The following is a 23,646-nucleotide window of genomic DNA, read 5'->3' as shown; positions in this document are numbered from 1 at the left end:
GCCTTAGGGGTTGTATCTAGAAACATAGTCTTCCAAAACTGAACCATGTCATCTGCAAATAGTGATAGCTTAACTTCTTTACCAGTATGGATGGCTAGGACTTCCAGTACTGTGTTGAATAAAAGTGGTGAGAGTGGACATCCTTGTCTTGTTCCTGACCTTAGAGGGAAAGTTTTCACCATTGAGGATGATGTTGGCTGTGAGTTTTGCATATATGGTCTTTATGATGTTTAGGTATGTTCCCTCTAATTCCATTTTGTGGAGAGTTGTTATCATGAATGGATGTTGAATCTTGTCATATACTTTTTTCTCTATCTATTGAGGTGGTCATATGAATTTTATCATTTGTTGTGTTGATGTGGTTCATGATGTGGATTGATTTGTGAGTATTGAACCATCCTGGCATCCTAGGAATAAATCCCATCCGATTGAGGTGAATGATCTTTTTAATGTATTGTTGTATGAGGTTTGCTAATACTTTGTTGAGAATTTTGCATCCATGTTCATCAGGGATATTGGCCTGTAGTTCTTTTTTGTGGTGTCTGGTTTTGGTATCAGGGTAATGCTTGCCTCATAGAATGTATTTGGAAGCTTTCCTTCCTCTTCTGTTTTTTGGAATAGTTGGAGAAGAATAAGTGTTAATTGTTTAAGTGTCTGGTAGAATTCACTCATGAATCCAGCTGGTCTTGTACTTTTTTTTTTTTTTAAAGATTTTATTTATTTTTTTGACAGAGAGACACATAGCGAGAGCAGGAACACAAGCAGGGGGAGTGGGAGAGGGAGAAGCAGGCCTCCCACAGAGCAGGGAGCCCGATGTGGGACTCGATCCCAGGACTCTGGGATCATGACCTGAGCCAAAGGCAGACGCTTAATGACTGAGCCACCCAGACGCCCTGGTCTTGTACTTTTATTTCCTGGTGGTTTTTTGATTACTGATTCAGTTTCATTACTTGTAATTGGTCTGTTCAGATTATCTGTTTCTTCTTGGTTCAGTTTTGGAAGATTATGTATGTTTCTAGGAATATATTTCTTCCAGGTTGCTCATTTTGTTGGCATGTAATTTTTCATAGTATTCTCTTACAACCCTTTGTATTTCTGTGGCATCAGTTGTTACTTCTCTCTTGTTTCTCATTTTATTTATTTGGGTCCTTTCTTGTTGCTCTTCTGTGTAATGAAGTTTAAATGCTTGTTTGGAAAACTTTATTTAACAGTTTGGAAGGCTTGATAGAAGGAGTGCATTAGTCTGAAGAGTATACATTGGATAGGAAAGAATTTCCTTCTTTTGTTTCTCCAAAATCTTTCCGCCTTATTTAGCTTGAGATCTTTGCAGCTTGGTTCATGGATTCTAGCCTTGCCCGTTGCGCAGTATATACTGATCCAGATGATAAACCAGTGAACTATGTCAAAAGCACTCTCAATATTACATTTGACAAAAAGTTTTGTACTTTTCACATAGCTTTTTTTCTCGATGAGTCTGCCTAAAGGTTTTTCACTTTTATTTTTTCAAAGAACCAGCTCTTGGTTTAGTTGATTTTTTTCTACTGTTATTTTAATCTCTATGGCATTTATTTCTGCTCTGATCTTTATTATATCCTTTTTTCTACTCATTTTGGGCTTTGTTCTTTTTTTAGTTCCTTTAGGTGTAAAGTTAGATTGAAATTCTTTCTTGTTTCTTGACGTAGGTCTGTATTGATATGCACTTCCCTTTTAGAACTGCTTTTGCTGTGTCGCATAGATTTTGGACTGTGGTCTTCTCATTTTCATTTGTCTTCATGTATTTTTTAAATTTCTTTTTTTTTTAAGATTTTATTTATTTGAGAGAGAGAGTGAGAGAGAGAGAGCACGAGCAGGGACAGAGGGAGAGGGAGAAGCAGACTCCCTGATGCAGGGCTCAATCCCAGGACCCTGGAGTCATGACCTGAGCTTAAGCAGCACATGCTTAACTGACTGAACCATCCAGGCACCCCTAAATTTCTTCTTTGATTACTTTTTTGACCCATTGGTTATTTAGTATCATGTTGTTTAGTCTCCATGTGTTTGTGTTTTTTCTAGTTTTTTGTGATTTATTTCTAGTTTTATACCAATGTAGTTGTAAAAGATGCATGGTGTCATTTCAGTCTTCTTAAACTTATTGAGGCTTGTTTTTTGGCCTAATATGTCATCTATTCTGGAGAATGTTCCATGTGCACTTGGAAAGAAAGTGTATTCTGTGATTTTGGATGGAATATTCTTATATATCTGTTATGTCCATCTGGTCCAATGTGTCATGCAGATACATTGTTTCCTTCTTGATTTTCTGTGGGTGATCTATCCATTGATGTAAGTGGGGTGTTAAAGCCCCCTACTGTTGTTGTATTACCATTAATTTCTCTCTCTATCTCTGTTAATACTTTATCTATTTAGGTGCTTTGGTGTTGGGTGCATAGATACTTAAAATTGTTATAACCTCTTGTTGGATTGATCCTTTATCATTATGTAATGCCCTTTGTCTCTTATTACAGTTTTTGTTTTGTCTATTTTGTCTGATATAAGTATTGCTACCCCAGCTTTTTTTTTTTTTTACTTCCATAGGCATGGCAAATGTTTTTCCATCTCTTTGCTTTCAGATCTGAGGTGAGTCTCTTATAGGTGGCATATAGATGGGTCTTTTTCTTTTTTTAAGATTTTATTTATTTGAGGGGAAGGAGCAGAAGGAGAGGGACAGGCAGACTCTGCACTGAGCACAAAGCCTGACATGGGGCCTGATCCCATGACCCCGAGATCATGATCTGAGCCAAAACCAAGAGTCGGATGTTCAACTGACTGAACCACCCAGGCGCCCCAGATGGGTCTTTTTTTTTTTAAATACATTCTCTGTGTCTTTTGATTGGAGCATTTAGGCCATTTACATTTAAAGTAATTAATTGATAGGTGTGTTCTTACTGCCATTTAAAAAATTTGTTTTCTTGTTGTTTTTGTAGTTCTTTGTTCCTTTCTTCTCTTACTCTCTTTTTTTGAGATTGATATGTATCTATAGTGTTTTGTTTGGCTTTCTTTCTCTTTATTTTTTGTGTATCTGTCATAGGTTGGGTTTGTGGTTACCATGAAGTTCATATATAACATACTAAGTAAAGAACAGTTCGTATTAATTTGGTGGTCATTTAAGTTCAAACACATTCTAAAAAAAAAAAAAAAAAACCAGAAAAAAAAATCCTTTTCCTTTTTCCCCTTCTCTTTTTACTCCCTGCTCCACATTTTGTGAATATGTTGTTATATTTTACATCTTTTTCTTATGTCTAATTATGTCCATTTCTTTTCCATTTAAAGAAGTTGCTTTAACATTTTTCATAAGGCTGGTTTAATGGTGATAAACTCCTTTATCTTTTGTTTGGGAAACTTTATCTCTCCTTTAAATCTGAATTATAATCTTGCTGGGTAGAATATTCTTGGTTGTGGGCTTTTTCCTTTCAGCACTTTGAGTATATCAAGCCCTGCTCTTCTGACCTGCAAAATTTCTGCTGAACAATCAGTTGATAGCCTTATGGTGTTTCCCTTTTAGATAACTTTTTGTTTCTCTCTTGCTGCTTTTAGGATTATCTCTTTATCTTTAACCTTTGACATTTTATTATTATATGCTGTGGTGTGAACCTCCTTGGGTTCTTTTTGTTTGGAACTCTCTGGTTTTTGGACTTGGATGTCTATTTCCCTCGTTAGGTTAAGGAAGTTTCCAGTTATTCTCCAAGTAAGTTTTCTGCACCTTAACCAGAAAGAAAAAAATAAGCAAAATAAAGCAAATTTTAAAAAGTTAAACAGTAAAAATTGAAACACATACAGAACATGAAACTGCAGCTTGTTTGCTTTGTCCCAGCATGACTGCTGGTGTGAGTGTGTGACCCTGGGCTCACTGAGATCACAAGCTCTCTGTGATGACTGGACCTGCCAGTTATGGCATTGAGACCCTCCAGTTATGGTGTTGGAATCCACTTCTTAGAGCAGCCAGACCCTTCTTCAGTCTCTTCTTTTGAGGTGGAGAGGGAGAGAGTATTCCCGCAGTTCCTTAGCCCTTTTAAAGATCTTATTTATTTACTTGAAAGAGAGAGAGACAGAGCACAACCAGGGGGAGAGGCAAAGGGAGAGGGAGAAGCAGACTTTCTGCTGAGCAGGGAGCCCGACATGGGGCTCGATCCCAGGACCCTGGGATTATGACCTGAGCTAAAGAAAGACGCTTAACCACCTGAGCCACCTAGGCACCCCTCCTCGGCCTTTTTAAACCCAGGCTTTTTTTTCTGTGCCCCAGTGCATCTAGGGCTGGTGTGAGCTTGTGGACCCTGGGCTCGCTGAAGTCACAGTCTCATTGGGAGGATTGGACCTGTCTGTTTTGGTGTCTGGACCCTTTTCTGATCTAGGCTTTTAAGGTGGGGTGGGAGCATCAACTGTAGTTCCCCAGGCCCTCTGACCTGGAGAGCTTTTCCTGCAGCTCCCCTGCTGCTTGGCAGAGTTTTAGTGTTGTCTCTTTTATATGCTAGTTGCTCTTTTTTTTTTTTTTTTTAAGATTTTATTTATTTATTTGAGAGAGCATGAGCAGGAGAGGGGCAAAGGGAGAGGGAGAGAGAAGGGAGAGAGAAGCAGACTCCCCACTGAGCAGGGATCCCCAAGCGGGGCTTCATCCCAGGACCCAGGATCATGACTCGAGCCGAAGGCAGACACTTAACCAACTGAGCCACCCAGGCGCCCTTGCTAATTGCCCTTTTGAACCATGGGTTTATTTTGTTGGTTTGTTTGTTTTTCTGTGCCCAAGGACAAAGGGCTGTGCTCCTGGTCCTTTAAGTACTATGCCTTCCCACTGCAGTTCCCGGTGTTGGAGGTGGGAGTGCCCTCTGTTACTGTGTCTCTGACTCTTTCGCTGTTCTCTTGCCATTCCGGCTTCAGTTGTTCAGTAGTTGCTCAGTCAGCCCTCTGTTCTTAAGGAGGAGTTGTTCTATTAATAGGTGTAATTTGGTGTGTTCTGTGGAGGAGGTGAGTTCAGAGTCTTCCTACATCACCGTCTTGAATTGGAACTTGCAGGAGTTTTTCTTCTTTTTTAAGTTTTTATTTAAATTCCATTTAGTGAACATACAGTGTAATACTCGTTTCAGGGGTACAATACAGTGATTCAGCACTTCCGTACAACACCCCGTTCTCGTCACAGCAAGCGCCTTTCATAATCCCCATCACCTATGGTCCCCATCCCCCCTCCCCTCTGGTAACCATCACTGTGTTCTCTAGAGTTAAGAGTCTCTTTCTTGGTTTGTCTCTTTATCTTTTTTAACCCTTTTGCTTGTTTTATTTCTTAAATCCCACGTATGAGTGAAATCTTATGGTATTTGTCTTCCTCAGACTGACTGACTTCTCTTAGTATAATACGCTCTAGCTCCATCCACCTCATTGCAAATGGACAAGGAGTTTTTCTTTAAGGGAGAGGAATATGATTGAGATAGTAAGGGGAGGGAGTGGGGTCAAGATACGGTTTTTGTTTTTTCAGTGAGAGAAGTAACAGCATGTTTATATCTAGATAGTAATGATTCGGTAGGGAGACAGTGATAATGCAGGAAAAGGAGTCATTGCTGGGAGGCTGTGCTTGAGTAAGTCAGAGTAGAAGGATTGTTCTTGGTAGGGGCGGGGGGGGGGCGTATCGTTCATTCACAGGAACAGTTTGGTAGGCAGAGTACATGGGCAGAGAACCATTTCCCTGTAAAAGAAGGAAGTCATCCATCTGTGCAGAATGTGGGAAGGGATCTGAGGGTCTGCTTCATTCAGGCCTTCTGTTTTTGGTACCATCTTTAGCCTCATTAAGAGGAGATCTGTGAGAAATCAATTTTCAGAAAATTCCTAAGATAAATGAGTTTAGGTTCTTTACTGCAGTTTTTCACAGTCTTTGCTCTACTAATGAATACTGGGGTTCTTTAAGGAGGCAGAATTTCCTAAATTTATTTGACCACAGAACCACTTTTTTTTCACTGATCCTTCAAATTTCAAATAAATAGAACCAATTTCATAAAGACTAACCTATTTCATTTCTCCTTCTCTAATTTGCTGAGCTGGCCAGGGCTCTTGTGTGCAAGAGCAGAAAACCCAGTTTAAACTAATTTAAGCCACAAAGGGAACTTACTGGCTCACATGACTGGGCAGAGCAGGGCTTTGATCCAGGTGCTCAAATAATGTCAGTATGGCTCTTTATCTTTCCAGCTCGTAATAGGCTTCATTCCCTAGGTAGTTTCTGCCCTATGACGGGCAACATGGCCCCCAGCACCTCAGTTTGACATCCTCCCAACTTAGCCACTTCAGTGAAAGGGAAGCCATCTCTCCTGTTAGCTCTGGCATAGAAATCCTCTTGATGATTTTCATTGGCTGGGCTTGTCTTGTCCATCCCTGAACTAATTATTGTGGCCAGGAGGATGGGTTACTTTAAAAGCTTGGCTCATGTGCCCCATTCCTGTGTCCAGGGAAGAAGAAGGCCTGTGATTGGCAGCCCCACCACGACTGTGTTAACTACATTTTAACCAGTCCTTACGAGACTAGATTATTTCTAGTCTTTTGCTGTTACTACCGATGTAAAACTAGCTGAGCTTTGAACACAGGTTTGTCTGATTTACTGGGCATAATTTGTCATGGTTGTAAAGAGTGCATTACAGTAAAGGGCACAAAAGGATCCTGGCTGGAAGCTGCTCTGTTAATTGAAAATTGTTAATGGAAAGATGGGGATCTGGTGAATAAAGAGAGGGAAAATTCGTCAGAGAGGCTTGAGACCAACAGAGAGTATTAGGGTTTTTTTTTTAAAGATTTTGTTTATCTACTTGACAGAGACACAGTGAGAGAGGGAACACAAGCAGGGGGAGTGGGAGAGGGAGAAGCAGGTTTCCCGCCGAGCAGGGAGCCCGATGCAGGGCTTGATCCCAGGACTCTGGGATCATGACCTGAGCCGAAGGCAGCTGCTTAACGACTGAGCCACCCAGGCGCCCCAGAGTATTAGGATTCTTAACACTGGTTTGAGCAACCTAGATGAGGATTAGTAGTGATTCGGTGTATCTACATTAAGTAGGTAGTCGAGTGCTGCGCAGCAAATGGGCTTGGGCTCATTTGGCATGGTGGTTGTTCTTTGGGTAAGTTAGCTTCTCTGTGTTTCAGATGGCTCTTTAAAGTGAGGATAGTAACACCACCAAACTCATGGAGTTGTGAATGGTTAATGAATGACCACTTGCTTCATGTCTAAACGTAGTAGTAGTACTCTTAGTGTACTCAAGTATATATTTCTTTTTCTTTCCAGATAATTTTTTTCTTAATTATTTTCACATAATTATAGAATCACTTTCAGTAATAAAAATTACGTGGAGATGCTCTAAGGTTTATCCAGTTTTCTCCAGTGGTAACATCTTGCAAAACTGTAATATAGTATCGCAGCCAGGATACTGACATTGATAGAGTCAGGATGTAGAACATTTCCATCACTCCAAGGATCTCTCATGTTGCCTTTTGATAGTCACATTCACTTCTCTCCTGCCGGTCCTCTGCTTAATCCCTGGTAACCTCTGTTGTATTCCCCATTTCTGTAATTTTGTTACTTTGGTCTCAAGTAAGTTATATAAATGTAACCATAGAGTATGTAACCTTTTGGTCTTGGCTCTATTCACACTGCATAATTCCCTGGAGATTCATCCAGTGTTGTGTGTATCAATCGTACATGTTTTATTGCTGAGTAGTGTTCCGAGGTAGTCTTCCACCCACTGAAGGGCATCTAGGTGTTTGTAGGTTTTGACTGTTACAAAGAAAGGTGTTATAAACATTTGTGTTGAGGCTTTTGTGGAAATATGTAAGCCTTTATTTCTCTTGGATAAACCCTCAGGTGTAATTGCCAGGTTACATGGTAGTTACATGGTTAGTTTTTTAAGAAAATGCCCAACTGTTTTCTAGAGTGGCTGTGCCATTTTATGGTCCCACTAGGAGTGTGTGAGTGATCCAGTTTCTCTTCTTCCTTGTTGGCATTTAATGTTCTCACTGTTTTTTTCCTTTAGCCATTCTGATAGGTGTGTAGTGATACCTTATTGTGGTTTGAGTTTGTATTTCTCTGATGGTGAGTAATGTTGACTGTCTTTAAATGTGTTTATTTGCCTTCTGTATATCCTCTTAGGTGAAATGACTTTGTGTCTTTTGTCCATTTTCTAATTGGATTTTTTTTTTTTTTTACTGGTGTGTGTGTGTGTGTTTTAAGATTTTAATTTTAAGTAATCTCTACACCCAATGTGGGGTTCAAACTCACAACCTCGACATCAAGAGTTGCACGCTCCACCGACTGAGCCAGCCAGGCACCCCTTTACTATTGTGTTTTGAATTCTAGATACCAGTCCTTTGTCAGATATGTGGTTTGCAAAAATTTTCTCCCACTCAGTAGCTTGACTTTTTATATTTTCAGAGGGTCTTTTGCAGAGCAAAAGTTTAAAATTTTGGTGATGTCTGGATTTATTAATTTTTCTTTTTATGGATTGTGCTTTTGGCGTCAGGTCTAAGAATTCTTCACCTAGCTCTAGGTCTAGAAGATTTTCTCTTATGATTTTTCCTAAAAGTTTATAGTGTTATGTTTTACATTTAAGTTCGTGATACATTTTGAGTTAATTTTTGTATAAGGTATGAAACTTAGATTGAGGTTCATTTTTTGTCTATAAATGTCCCATTGCTCCAGCACTAATAGAAAACGTTATCGGGCGCCTGGGTGGCTCAGTCATTAAGCATCTGCCTTCGGCTCGGGTCATGATCCCAGGGTCCTGGGATCAAGTCCCACATCGGGCTCCCTGCTTGGCGGGAAGCCTGCTTCTCCCTCTTCCACTCCCCCTGCTTGTGTTCCTGCTCTCGCTATCTCTCTCTCTGTCAAATAAATAAATAAAATCTTTAAAAAAAAAAAAAAAAGAAAGAAAACGTTATCTTTCTTTCATTGAATTGCTTTTGTACTTTTGTAAAAAATCACATGGGCGTATTTCTGTGGGTCTGTTTCCAGGTCTCTGTTCTGTTCTGTTGATTCATATTTCTATTCTTCCACCAATACCACATAGTCTTGATTACTGTCTCTGTATAATAAGTCTGAAAATTGGGCAGCCCACTTCCTCCCACTATTTCTTTTTCACAATTGTTTCAGATATACTGATTTTTTTTTTCCTTTCCATATAAATTTTGGAACAGTCTTATCTATGTCTATGAAATATCTTGCTGGGATTTTGATGGGAATTTGATTTTAAACTTGTATATCAGTTTGGTCTTAACTGACTAGGTGGGGGAGGGCCTGGAGGTTCATTACTGGTTGGTTGGCTGGTTTGGAAGTCCAGGGTCCCTACCTGGCCTTCTCTGGTTCTATCCTGTGGAGTGTTTTGGGGTCCCTCATTACAGCCTCAAAAGTAGAAGTCAGAAGGTGGAACTCTATAGTTTTGTGTTTTGTGCGGTTTGTTTTGTTTTGTTTTATGGAGTAGAATGGTTATTGTCTGAAAATTTTCGGTCTCTGCTAGGCTACCCCTTTTCTGGTTCTTCGCAAAGAGGACAGGCTTTTGTGGGGGGGCTTTTATTGTCTGCATCTTTGGGTTGCTGGCTTCTTCAGCTTTAAGTCTGGGATATAGGAGGCAAAAGAAACCCCAAGCAACTCACCATTATGTTGTTCCTTGGGTTCCCAGGTCCCTAGCCAGTTTACCTCTTTCTCTCTACCTTTTAAAGTCTTCTGATGTTTATTTTATATATAATGTCCCTAGTTTTAGTTGTATTTAGTGGGAGGGGTAGGGAAAAGTATGTCTACTCTATCTTCCTGGAAGTTGTATGCACATTTTCTTAATTACAAACATTTTGAACATTCAGGAAAGTAGAATAGGATAAGGAACACCAATACACCTATTTCTTACATTTAAGACTTGTAAATATTTTCCTATACGTCTTATCTATTTTTATTGTTTTAAAGTAAATTATAGGCATAATGATATTTAACCTCTGAATATTTAATATGCATCTCTAAAAAGATTTTCTAAAAATAATAAATAAAAAGTAAAATCATGTATACAATGTCAGAAATAAGATTTTTAAACATAAGGACAGTACTTTACATCTAATGATTTGCAGTAGTATCCTAATATTATCTAACACCCACTTCATATTCTGATGTTCCTAGTTGTCCCCAAAATATCTTACAGCTGGTTGGACAAAGTATGATATGATCAAGAACATGAATTACCTTTAGTTGTTACGCTTTTGAGTCTCCTTTAACCATGAACAGTCCCTCTCTTATTTTTTTCTCTCTGATACTGGTCTGTTGAGGGGATAGATCTAGTTGAACCTTGGGATGTCCCATTATTAGTAGGATCTGTCTGATTGTTTCCTTGCATTTCTTTATCTTTTGTGTTTTCTATAAACCTGAGGTTAAATCTAACGGCTTTATTAGACTCAAGATCAGCAAGAATATTTCATAGGTGATACTCTGTTAAACAGATTTCTGAGGGACTCATGTGTTGCCGTCATTTATAACTTTCTTATATAGTAAAGAAGATGCCTTCTGCATCCTGCGACACACTCCTGGACGACATAGAAGATATTGTGTCACAGGGAGATTTAAAGCCACAAGATAGGCATTCTGCACGAAAGCACGTTGTTCCAAAGGCACGAAAGAGAAACACCCAAAAATATTTGCAAGAGGAAAACAGTCCACCAAGTGACAGGTAAGCTCTTATTTGGAATTATAGTCAGTACCCCACCAGGGAAGAAACTGGTACTACCGCATGTGATATACATAATGTCTCTTTCTGAAAGTCTTTTGAACTTTTGAGAGCAGATATGTAGATTTATTTTTTTATTTGAATAGTTTTAAATTTAGCAAAATAATTTCTTAGAAAAAAATGTCAGATGGCATGTTTCTTGAAGACAGGGCCAAGGGCACTATTTGGCACAAACGTAGGATCACTCCCCTCCACCCCTTACCACCCCCCCCAACCTCCACTGCCCCAGGATCTCTGATATTACTGTAGTTGGTATGGAATCTTGTGTTACTTCCAAATTAAAACTTTTACTGGAATTTTTAATTCTTATGAGATAGTGGTGGTTTGGTGGCTTGGGTATTTCATTTTTCTTAACAAATTTACAGATACTTAACGGATCAGCTAAAGGCACTGGGCACAAGTAAGTTCATGCTGTTTAATCTGTTAGGTCTGTAATTGAGTGGAATTCTAAAACAACCTAGCCAGAAAGAATTATGCAGTTGTATAGCTTTAATATGCCTACATTTGTTTAGATAGTAAATTGTTGAAAAGTTTTAATACACTTGGTTATTTTGTTTGGAACAGTAAACTTTTAAAATCTGTGAATTTAAACTTAATATTTTAATGACTGAACTTTATCAAATTTGTTTTGAATATGTCTTTAAGGTAATTTCTATTTAATTTTTAAATTAATAGGCCAGTCCAAATTGAAAGTCCTTTTTTATCCTTCCTAAAAATATTACATTTTTATAACTCTATTTTTATGTCTGGAATTTTTTTTTTTTTTTTAGATTTTATTTATTTATTTGACAGAGACAGAGACAGCGAGAGCAGGAACACAAGTGGGGGGGTGGGAGAGGGAGAAGCAGGCTTCCTGCTGAGCCGGGAGCCCGATGTGGGACTCGATCCCCGGATCCTGGGATCATGACCTGAGCCGAAGGCAGTCGCTTAACCAACTGAGCCACCCAGGCGCCCGGCACCCTGGAATATTTTTAATTATGCTACAGGGTGATAGTTTTTCTGTTTTGATTCAGCTATTTATATCTAAGTTATAAAATAAAGATTGTAACTGTTATATAGGAGTCAGTGAGCAGGTAGATGTACTTAGTTTTTCTTTGCTTCTGTTGCTAGAACCATTTTCTTTGCTGTTACTTGTATTTACCTTTCTATGAGTTTAACTTTGTGATAGTACATTAGTAGTACTGAATTTAACATACAATTCTGAGCGAAAGGAGATCTTGTTATGTAGAGAGTCTTAATTTAAAATATAATTCAGAGAAAAAGGAGATCTTTTTATGTAGAGAGTCTTAGAATTCTGTGGTTATTTTATCTTGATTATAGACTTAGTAACAATTGATTGTGGATTAAGTTGGTGCATTTCATGAATAGATTGTGAAGGGTTGCTGTGTGTTTTTGAATAATATGCTCAGAAATCATCTTGTGTTTTCTTCTTCTAAAAATCCCTTGATGAGACTTACCTTTTTTTTAATTGATTGTTTAATAGCACTATTCCAGGCATACAGAAAATTTGGATGCGAACATGGGGTTGTTCTCATAATAATTCGGATGGAGAATATATGGCTGGACAACTAGCTGCTTATGGATATGAAATTACAGGTAATGAGATCTGTAGTGTATTTTCTTCATTAAATGTTTCAGAGCTAAGTTTTTTAGAGATACATATTTTAGTTTCAACAGTTAGAGCATATTTTAACATAATTTAATGATTTTAAGGCAAAACAAAATGATAGCTATTTTATACATTGGATAATTACAGATATCATATTTTAAAAATACTTCAAAAAACTGTTTTGAAATGAATTTATAATTACAGAAAAGTAGTAAAATTACAGTTTGCTTATGTCCATTACCCAGCTTCCCCTAATAGCATCTTACATAATTACACTGTAATTAATAAACTGGGCAGTTAACATTAGAGCAGTACTTTTACCTAAACTGTGTATCTTATTTGAATTATGCCAGTTTTCCCATTTACATTCTTCTTCTGTTCCAGGATCCAATCTAGGATCTCACTTTATATTTATTTGTAATGTCTCCTTAGTCTCCTTCAGTCTGTGACAGTTCCTCAATTTTTTTCTCGTTTTTTATGTCTGTGGACTGCTGAGGAAAACCATTGAGTTACTAGTTATTTTGTAGAATGCCCCCCAGCTTGGGTTTGTCGGATGTTTTCTCATGATTAGAGTAAGGTTATGTATGCAGTCTTGGCAAGAAGGGCACATTGAGTTCTCAATGCATCATATCAGGGAATTTGTCGTGAATCAGTGTGTCTTATTACCAGTGGACTGTGTCTGCCAGATTTCTCTATAGTAAAGTTACTATTTTTTCTCATTGTAATTAGTAAATATCCTATTTCTCCTCAACCTTTTCTCTACTAATTTTAATATCTTGATAATTTTAGCATTTGTCCATGGAACTTGTTTTCAACAGTCATTAGTGTAATATTTGTTGAGTGGTGATTATCTGTTTTCTTTTCTTCCACACTTATCCACAGAATTCCACATGGGATTCTTCTGTAAGGAAAGACTATCCTTTCTCCCCTGTTTTATTTATATGTATCAGTATGGACTTACCTACTGATTTTTCTATTCTGTGGGTTATGGTCCAACACTATCATTATTAATTCTGCTGCTCATACTGTTCAGGCTTTGGCCATAGGGCCTCGTTCAGGCTGGCTCCCATGTCTTCTCAACATGCCCCCATTCTTTTTGAGCACGTCCTTATTTTCTGACACCACAAGATGTTCTAGTCTCATATTTTCCCTTTCCCAGCCTTGGAAGCAACCACTTCTCCAGGGAGTTCTGATTCCTTTCATAAGAAGAATGGTGTTTAGAGCAAAACGAGAGCTGTGGACACTAGGTGTGCTCCTCGCTACCATGAAGTGTCCATGCTCCTAGGTGCTCTCAGTGAACTGAGCTGGGAAATGCATGTATATAGTAACCGGCATGTGTACACATCTGTATCAGTATGTATATTCAGTGGGGCCATAATTTGAATGCTTTGTGACAGGCACTGGCCCGGTGCTTTCTGTATGTTACCTTACTTACTTTTTGGGAGATGAGGAAATATTGGTATCTGTACTTTACAAATGAGAATGGAGGGATTGTGTCCTAGGCAGTGAAGTCATCCAGGCAGTGAAGTCTCTGTCACTCTTGTCCACTGTTTTGTAGCTTCTAGTTGCCTCTGTCTTTGACTGGCAAAGTCCTAGCCTCAAGATGGCCTGTGAGAATTTGGGAGGATTGGAAACTTCTTGCCTAGCAGTCTGTCCTTCAGCAACTAAATGATCCTAATGTCTTACTGTGTGTTTTTGATTACTTATTCTTTACACAGCGAAATCACCCTTAATAATTTTGTTCTTTAGATAAAAGTATCAAAATGTGCTTTTAGAACTTTTAGAATTCTTTCTCTAAAAAAAAAAAAGAATTATTTTTCTGTATTCATTAGTAATTTTTAGTGTAAGTTAGTGTGGGTTTGCCTTAATACATCCTGATGGTGCAGTTTGGGTATTCGGACAATAGCCTCTGAGATAATTTCCTAAAACATTACAAAAAAATGAGCTTGACTTTTCCTGGGTGGTGTTAAATATCTGACATGTTTTAATTTAAATTTTAGTCCATTAGCAATTTGTATTTGGTCTTATTACAGTACCTTTCTAAATAATAAAGGTAAAACAATAGTCCTGGTGTATTTATACAAGAATACTAAGTTTTGTTATGTATAACCAGTTTTAGCTGCTTATTTGGGAATAGTGAAAAGGGAGGATCAAGGGAGCAATCACTTGAACATGAAATTTATTTTTCTTATTAGTGTGGTATATTACTTTTACATAGTTGCATTGCCTGTATATATTTGTATTAGCATTATGTATTGTTGATTGTCCCCACTTTAGAAATTTATAGTCTGTGTTTATTTTATTTTATTTTTTTTAATTTATTTTTTTAAAAGATTTTATTTATTTATTTGACAGGGAGAGACACAGCGAGAGAGGAAACACAAGCAGGGGGAGTGGGAGAGGGAGAAGCAGGCTTCCCACGGAGCAGGGAGCCCGATGCAGGGCTCGATCCCAGGACCCTGGGATCATTACCTGAGCCGAAGGCAGACGCTTAACGACTGAGCCACCCAGGCGCCCTATAGTCTGTGTTTAATTCTAGTCTGGCTTGCATGCAGCAGACTGTGGAATCACTTTTCTTACTGGTCAGGTGCTGTAGCCCAGGAAGAATGAACAATAGTAGCTTCTGTAAGACATTTAAAGGAAATCAGTACAGATTCTATACTTAGGTTAAATATATGAGATGAATGATTTCTGGGTTATCTGTGCCAGTAGTCTCTTCCATTACTGTGGAATGGTGGGAGTTTATAAAAATTATTATTGCTAAATAAATAAAAATGTTTTATTGATCAAATGTAGACCTAAAATATTTTCTTTTAACTTTATAATTGATGTGAAATAAGTATAAAATATAGATTATGTGAAATATACACAGATTTTTGGAAACAGTATGTAAGAAATTCAAAATTAGCTCTCAGTTACCAATAATAGATATTTTTACTATTTGGGGACAAAAGAGAGATTATGTGGGTATATACTTGAAATTGCTTTTAACTGTGTGAATCCAGGAATGTAATTATTCCATGGTGAAATCTCAGATGCTTACTCTGACGATTAGCTCTTTGTCCACTGCGTCTTTTTTTTTTTAAGATTTTATTTATCCATTTGAGAGAGCACAAGCAGGGGGAGCGGCAGGCAGAGGGAGAAACAGGCTCTGCACTGAGCACGGAGCCTGATGCGGGACTTGATCCCAGGGACCCTGAGATCATGACCTGAGCTGAAGGCAGACGCCTAACTGACTGAGCCACCCAGGCGCCCCTGGAGATGCTTCAGATAGACATACATCAGAGGGAGGAGAGATGCTGGAAAGAGTGTTATGTGTAGTTTGTAGCTGTGCCTGCTGTGAATAAACATAGCGTGTGCTTTTTGGTTAGTGGAAAAAAATCCATTGCAAGACCATTGACTGAGGTTCTAGTTCATAGACATAAGAGAAAAATGTGAATTATATACGTGGAATATTTGTGATAAGCTTATGTAGGTTGGAATAGGGCATTTAGCTTGGGTGTCCCCAGTTTCAGAGAAATCGTTTTTAAATTGCTGGGCTTTTAACAGTTCTTGATAGTTCCTTTGTGTATTTGTCTATCATTTATTCATTGCACAAGTGCTGTGTGAACATGATGTGTGCTGCAGGGCGTAGCGCTAGGAGGTGTGAGGATGAGAACGTGGACTGGACATGGCTTCCAGCAGGTGAAAAGGTTATTGTTTCTTGGCAGAGGAAGAGCCTACATATTGTGTGTTACATGTACAAGTTATTTTGGTAAATGGTCAAGCTGTTAATGTATTCTTTTGTGATACAGTGAAGTAGGACCTGCTTTGTTAAAAGAGCTTTTACAATTTATATTTTAGAAATGCTTTGTGAAGTCAGAAATAACATTTATTTTTTTATCATGGTAAGTGTACTCTTTAATCCCCATCATCTTTTCCACCTATCCCCCACCCACCTCCCCTCTGGTAGCCATCAGTTTGTTCTCTGTAGTTAAGAGTCTGTTTCTTGGTTTGTCTCTTTTTTTTCCTTTGCTCTTTTGTTTCTTAAATTCCACATGTGAGTGAGATCATATGGTATTTGTCTTTCTCTGACTGAAGTAGTTCTCCTAGCATAATACTTTTTAGCTCTATCCACGTTGTTGCAACTGGCAAGATTTCATTCCTTTTTATGGCTGAATAATATTCCTGTGTGTGTGTGTGTGTGTGTGTGTGTGTGCGTGTGTATGAATTCCTATATTTAGGAATATATACACACGCACACACACACACCACCTCTTCTTTATCCATTCATCAATTGATGGACACTTAGGCTGCCTCCATAGTTTGGCTGTTGTAGATAATGCTGCTATAAACATAGGGGTGCATGTATCCTTTGAATTAGGGTTTTCATATTTTTTGGGTAAATACCCAGTAGTGTGATTACTGGATCATAGAGTAGTTCTATTTTTAATTTTTTGAGGAACCTCCATACTGTTCTCCACACTAGCTACACCAGTTTACATTCCCACCAACAGTGCAAGAGGGTTCCCCTTTCTCCACATCCTCACCAACACTGGTTGTTTCTTGTGTTTTTGATTTTAGACAGTCTCAGAGGTGTGAGATGATATCTCATTGTAGTTTTGATTTGCATTTCCCTGATGATAAGTGATTTTGAACATCTTTTCATGTATTTATTGACCATCTTTCTATCGTCTTTGGACAAATGTCTGTTCATGTCTTCTGCCTGTTTTTTAATTGGATTGTTTTTTGGGTGTTGTATGTATGAGTTTTTTTTATATTTTGGATACTAACCCTTTATTGGGGTTATTGGTCTGTCATTGGCAAATATCTTCTTCTATTCTGTAGGTTGCCTTTCAGTTTTGTTGACTGTTTCCTTTGCTGTGCAGATGCTTTTTATTTTGATGTCCCAATAGATTATTTTTGCTTTTATTTTCCCTGCCTCAGGAGACCTATCTAGAAAAATAATGCTATTACTGATCTCAGAGAAATTACTGCCTGTGTTCTCTTCAAGGATTTGTATTGTTTCAGGTCTCATATTTAGGTCTTTAATCCATTTTGAGTTTATTTTTGTGTATGGTGTAAGAAAATGGTCCAATTTCATTCTTTTGCATGTTGCTGTCCAGTTTTTGCAACAACGTTTGTTGAAGAGACTGTCTTTTCCCCCATTGGATATTCTTCCTTTTTTGAAGATTAATTGACCATATAATTGTGGGTTTATTTTTGGGTTTTTTGTTCTGTTCCATTGGTTTATGTCTGTATATTTATGCCAGTACCATATTTTTTTCTTTTTTTTAAGATTTTATTTATTTATTTGAGAGAGAGAGCATGAGCGGGGGAGGAGCAGAGGGAGAGGGAGAAGCAGACTCCGTGCTGAGTGTGGAGCCTGTTGCGGGACTTGACCACATGACCCTGAGATCATACCCTGAGCTGAAACCAGGAGTCAGATGCTTAACCGATTGAGCCACCCAGTACCATACTGTTTTAATTATTACTGCTTTGTAATATAACTTGAAATCTGGAATTATGATACCTCCAGTTTTATATTTCTTTTTCAAGATTGCCTTGGCTATTGGGGTCTTCTGTGGTTTCATACAAATTATAGGGTTGTTCTAGTTCTGTGAAAAATGCTGTTGGTATTTTGTTAGGGATTACATTAAATCTGTAGATTGCTTTGGATGGTACAGATATTTTAACAATATTTGTTCTTCTAACCCATGAGTGTGGAATGTCTTTCCATTTCAGTAATCATCTTGAATTTCTTTCATCACTGTTTTATAGTTTTTAGAGTATAGGTCTTTTATCTCTTTGGTTAAGTTTATTCCTAGATATATTATTGTCTTTGGTGCAATTGCAAATGGGATTTTTTTCTTAATTTCACTTTCTGCTGCTTCATTATTAGTGTAAAGAAATACAACAGATTTCTGTACATTGGTTTTGGATCCTGTCACTTTACTAAATTCATTTATCAGTTCTAGGAGTTTTTTGTTGGAGTCTTTTGGGGTTTTTATATTTAGTATCATGTCATCTGCAGATAGTGAGAGTTTTACTTCTTCCTTAGCAATTTGGATATTTTTTATTTCTTTTTGTTGTCTGATTGCTCTTACTAGGACTTCCAGTGGTGAGCATGCACGTTCTTGTCTTGTTCCTGATCTTAGGGGAACTGTTTTTCACCATTGAGTATGATGGCTGTGGGTTTGTCGTATATGGACTTCATTATGTTGAGGTATGTTCCCTCTAGACCAACTTTGCAGAGGGTTTTTATCATGAATGGAAGCTGTACTTGGTTGAATGCTTTTTCTGCATCTATTGAAATGATCGTGTGGTTTTTATCCTTTCTCTTATTGATGTGACCTGTCACATTGATTGTTGATTGTTTTGTGAATATTGAACCACCCTTGTATCCCAGGAACAAATCCCTCTTGATTGTGGTGTATGATTTATTTTAATGTATTGTTGGTTTTGGTTTGCTTATATTTTGTTGAGGATTTTTGCATCTATTAGAATATAACATTTTATGTTTGAATTAAGAAAATTAATCTTGTAGAAACAAGTACTAGTTTCTATGGTATAGGAGATAATATTATAATTGAATGTCCAAAGTGGAAGCATATTTCCTGGACCTGGCCATTTAATTTGAAATAGCTTTAAATTTTAAGACTGAGATTAATGGGATATGTTAGATTGGTATACCCAGATGTTTGTGTAAGGAATACATTCAAGGACTACACTTACGGGTCAGTAGAATTTTAAGGACATTAAAGCTACATTTTTGTGTTTGGACTTGGATTTTTTGGAAATCACATTTGTACATAATTAAAGTATGAATGCACATAAAGTTTCTTGAGAGAAAAAAACCCACTTTGCCAGCTTTAATCTGTTTTGTTTTTTTATTTTTAAAGATTTTATTTATTTACTTGACAGAGAGAGGGAACGCAAGCAGGGGGAATGGGAAAGGGAGAAGCAGGCTTCCTGCAGAGCAGGGAGCCCGATGCGGTGCTTGATCCCAGAACCCTGGGATCATGACCTGAGCTGAAGGCAGACGCCTAACGACTGAGCCACCAGGCACCCCTTAATCTGTTTTTTTTAAGAACTGGTTACCATGACATTTCAATTAATATCTTGAGCTTACCTATATAATAAAAAGATACTAAGATGCGTAGACCAATTCTGTGGGAAGCTGAAAAAGCAGTGGACCTTCACCTTCAAAATGAAACTAAATGAAAAATGTATATTTTGCTTCTCTTAGGTGACACAGTATTTTGTGCCAGCTAATTTTAAGTGAAATCAGGTTTTTTGTACACATTTTCCAGGCAAGGGAGTTGAATTAGTTGAAAGTCTACCGTGTTAGGCATTTCACATAAGTTATTGCAAGGATCAGATGAAGTAACTTTGGCAGGAGGTTACCACATATTTTAAGACCAGCAGATTGAGACTGGGGGACGGGAGACACGTGCTTTGCACACCTTCACCCAACTGCTCTGTGCTAGAGTGGACATTGCACGTGGCTGTCTGTCAGCATGACCGCTGCTCTTCATACTGTGTAGTCGCTCTAACTTGATACTTTGAAGGCAGGTCAGTATGGAAACCTAATACTGGGTAGGTTTTATTAGATAGGTTGTGGGTTTTTTTGTTGTTGCTTTTTATTTATTTATTTTTTTGCTGCCCAACATTTTGAAATTTCTCCTGAAAGACTTTTAGGACTCTTATGTGCAATCCTTATTAGAAGCCTTTTTTTTTTTTTTTTTTTTTTTTAGTGTTGTTGTTTTGGAGAGGAGAGAAAGGGGAATACTTACCACTGGAATCCATACCTCAGGAATATGCTCAGTTTCTTAATTTCAGCGCTGTGTTGGGAGCTGGAAGTGAGCTGTTACTTTAGTTATAGGTAGCATTGTTGGCTGAGAGCTGTCTGGTCCATTTCCACCTCCTTTATCATAACTGTAAAGTCATCTCCTGGTGGAACATAAATATAACATCTTCCTTCCTTTTTGCTTTGATAACAATAATTCCTATGTTCGTTTGGGGTTTACCATGTGCTGGGCCTCCATATTCCTTCATTTAATCTTCACAGTAATATGTGAACACTGGTACTCTATTTCTGTTAAAATTTTTTTAAGTTTTATTTGACACACCTGTTACATTAGGTTCAGGTGTGCAGCATAGTGATTCGGTAGCGCTCTTTGTTCTGCTGTTGTCGCTACAAGTGTAGCTCCTATCTGTCACATACAACACTCTTAGAAGACCGTTGACTGTGTTCCCTGTCCTGTACCTTTTATTACTGTGACTCACTCATTCCGTAACTGGAGGCCTGTATTTCCTACACTCCTTCACTCATTTGCCCATCTCCCCATCCCCCAAATGAAACATCTTAATTTTTGTATTCAAGAATCTCTAGTGGAATTGAATGAAAGAATCATCAGCTGTCCTAGTGTAGGCCTTCCACAAGAGCTCTTTAATCTAGCCTTCCTATTCCTTAATCATCACGGCTATTATTTACCTGTGTATAATGTGTTACAGGTCATAACACACATTCATCTCTATTGCTAATTTTGTATAGATTGTACCTGAAGATAAAGAGAGAACAAAGACTTTGTTTACCTAGGCTTTTAAAGAATTACTTAAAAAATCCTGACGTTTAGGTTTCTGACTTAAATTACATATATCAGTAGTGACTATTTACAATGAGGTATTAAGTTATGTGCTGAGTAGACGTTTTATTAAGTGTAACCCAGAGTTTCCTTGGAGAAATTCTGTATTCTGTAGCTAAAGGTGATGCCTTCTGAAGTCCATCTGGAAGTCCTAGTGAACATAAATTCTGCTCTGATGATTTGCAGAGTGTACTATGAGGGGTGGTTGTCCACTCATAGATACAGTTGAGTCTCAGTTTTAAAGCTCAGTGTTAAACATAGAAAGGGTTTTTTTTTGGTTTTGTTTTATTTATTTATTTATTTTTAGAGGAAACAAGGTCTTTTGTACATCGAATAGGAACTATATCTTTTGATCTAACTTTCCTCTTCATGGGGGCATTTCAGGCTAATTTTATAAGCTTTTACTTTCTCTGTCCTCTGTGCTGGAAAACTATAGGCTTAAGGTAATTATTTAAAAGTACTTCCTGGGGCACTTGGCTAGCTCAGTCGGTTAAGGTCTGACTCTTTTGCATCAGGTCATGATCTCAGGGTTTTGGGATTGAGCCCTAAGGCAGGCTCCGCTCTCAGCAGAGAGTCTGCTTCCTCTCTCTCCCTCCCTCTGCCTCTCCCTCCCGCTTGTTCTCTCTCTCTCTAAAATAAACAAGTAAATCTTTAAAAAAAAATAAAAGTACTTCCGGTACTTCACTTTTTTTAAAAAAAAGATTTTATTATTTATTCATTTGTGTATGGTGGGGTGGGGGGGAGTAGAGAGAGAGGGACAAGCAGACTGCGCTGAGCGTGGAGCCCGATCCCACAACCCTGACATCGTGACCTGAGCCAAAACGAAGAGTCAGATGCTAAACCGACTGAGCCACCCAGGTGCCCCTGCTAGTAATTCACTTTACCTTTGCTCCCTGGTTCCTATGGCCATATTCATATATTAGGTTATTTGCATGAACCACCAGGAATATTGTTCATAAATCTTAACAATGGCAAAGATAACTAGAAAACCAGTATTTCACATTGAAAGTTGAGACTTTTACTATAAGCTTAGTATAAGGATCTGACAGCACAGGGGTGGTAGAAGCAGACATTTTTTCAGGATGTGATTTAGAAAAAGTAATGGTGATGTACCTATTGTGGGAGAGATGGCCGTTGTTATTGGATCACAGAGCTGTATTCTTTCTTCCGAGTCTTTCCAAAAAGTTCAGCTTTCAAGGATAGAAGTCTTTTAAGAGGTTTGGTAGTCTTCTTACCTTTTGACAAAAACAAAACAACTCGCAGTGTTAAGATTTGATGCGAGAAAGTAATTTGGAGATCTCTGAATGTAAAATGAGACCTGTAGGCACATTGCATTTTAGTATGTATGGTAAACAGCTGGCTCTTTAGTAAAACTAGACAGCCTCTTTTTGACCAGACCTCATGTTACAGGAGAATGAAATTTTGGAATCCTATACTTGGATTTCTGGAATGGCTAGCTTGAGCCAGGAAAAGTCATTTTGTGATTGCAGAAGGAATTGAGTAAAGAAGGTCTGCTTTTGTTAGAAAGTGGATTGGGAATGCTAACAAGGTAAAAGATGCATTGGTTGAAGTGGAGGAAGATGAGCGATCTAAGGGGGTTAAAATAGGATTTTGAAAGTGGGAATAGTTGAGAACAGGTTTGAAGAGAATTAAGAGTGTAAGAGAATTAGTATAATGTTTGTACATCTTGTATGTATGTATTAATGAAAGACTCCATCATTTGGAAGGATATGGACAAATGGAACTGGAAAACCATTAATACATAATTCAGTCTTAGAAATGCTTCAGTTTGGAAGGCCATTGATATATATAATCGATTGCCATATATTATGCATAACTTGCTTTTGTGGTCCCCTTGTAGAAGGTTATGTCACCTGAAAATGGAGCCCAATTTGTATACCTCTCAAGGAAAGCATTGTAGTAAAGATACTGTGTGGCTTACGTGGTGTATTGTGATCAATGTTTGTCCTATAAGTTTTTGTTTTTTTTTTTAATTTTAAACAACTGTAATGAAGTATAATTTACATTTTATTTACCCATACAATTTACCCATTTTACCTGGAAGGTCTTGTAAGGTTGTCTTTATTTTAAAATGTGTCCAAGATGACTGAGAAATGGAGGAAAATTGCTTTTCATTACATCAGGAATTATATTATGCTTTATATTGTAAAAACTGAATGGGATTCTCTAGTTAAGTCCCTAAAATTTAAATTTGATACACAGTTTTGTTTAAATTTTGTGATGCTTCAGTGGAACACAACATTTTAAAAATGTCTTAATACATTTTAACAGGGTGTTGGGACTCCTCATTACGTGATATAAAATAGGATGCATGCTCGTTTTTCTGATCTCTGTATTCTAGTTTTCTTTTTCCTTCTTTAAATGGAGCATGGAAATATTTAGTGTCTGTTACTTTTCATCTCGTTGGCCCAAGAGTCTCCTTTTTTTTTTTTTGGGAGGGTGTATTTTTTTTTAATGTGTCTCCTGTTTTTAAAAAAAAATTTTATTTGAGAGAGGGTGAGTGAGAGAGAGAGCGCGAGCAGGGGCAGAGGGAGAGGGAGAAGCAGACTCCCTGCTGAGCAGGGAGCAGTACGTGGGGCTCGATCCCAGGACCCCGGGATCATGACCTGAGCTGAAGGCGGACGCTTAACCGACT

At 37.9% G+C, this 23,646-nt stretch overlaps 1 protein-coding gene across 4 annotated transcripts in view; it reads left to right on the top strand.

Moving 5' to 3' along the window:
• Window positions 1-23,646, top strand: part of CDKAL1 (CDKAL1 threonylcarbamoyladenosine tRNA methylthiotransferase) — a 629,466-nt gene that overhangs the window by 6,446 nt on the left and 599,374 nt on the right. For 3 of the 4 annotated variants that reach the window (XM_081827610.1, XM_081827609.1, XM_081827612.1), the window contains 2 exons: window positions 10,520-10,697; window positions 12,238-12,350. In XM_081827610.1, the coding sequence (XP_081683736.1) occupies window positions 10,528-10,697; window positions 12,238-12,350 (283 nt within the window). In that variant the 5' untranslated portion in view covers window positions 10,520-10,527. Of the gene's footprint in view, window positions 1-10,519; window positions 10,698-12,237; window positions 12,351-23,646 lie in introns of those variants that run through there. The other variant, XM_081827611.1, reaches the window with a different exon arrangement.

The sequence above is a fragment of the Leptonychotes weddellii genome, chromosome 8, assembly GCF_054177405.1.
Source record: "Leptonychotes weddellii isolate Sample4059 chromosome 8, ASM5417740v2, whole genome shotgun sequence".
In the NCBI taxonomy this organism is placed as follows: Eukaryota; Metazoa; Chordata; class Mammalia; order Carnivora; family Phocidae; genus Leptonychotes; species Leptonychotes weddellii.
Note: the sequence above shows the minus strand (reverse complement) of the source record. Positions and strands in the feature narration are given on the sequence as shown.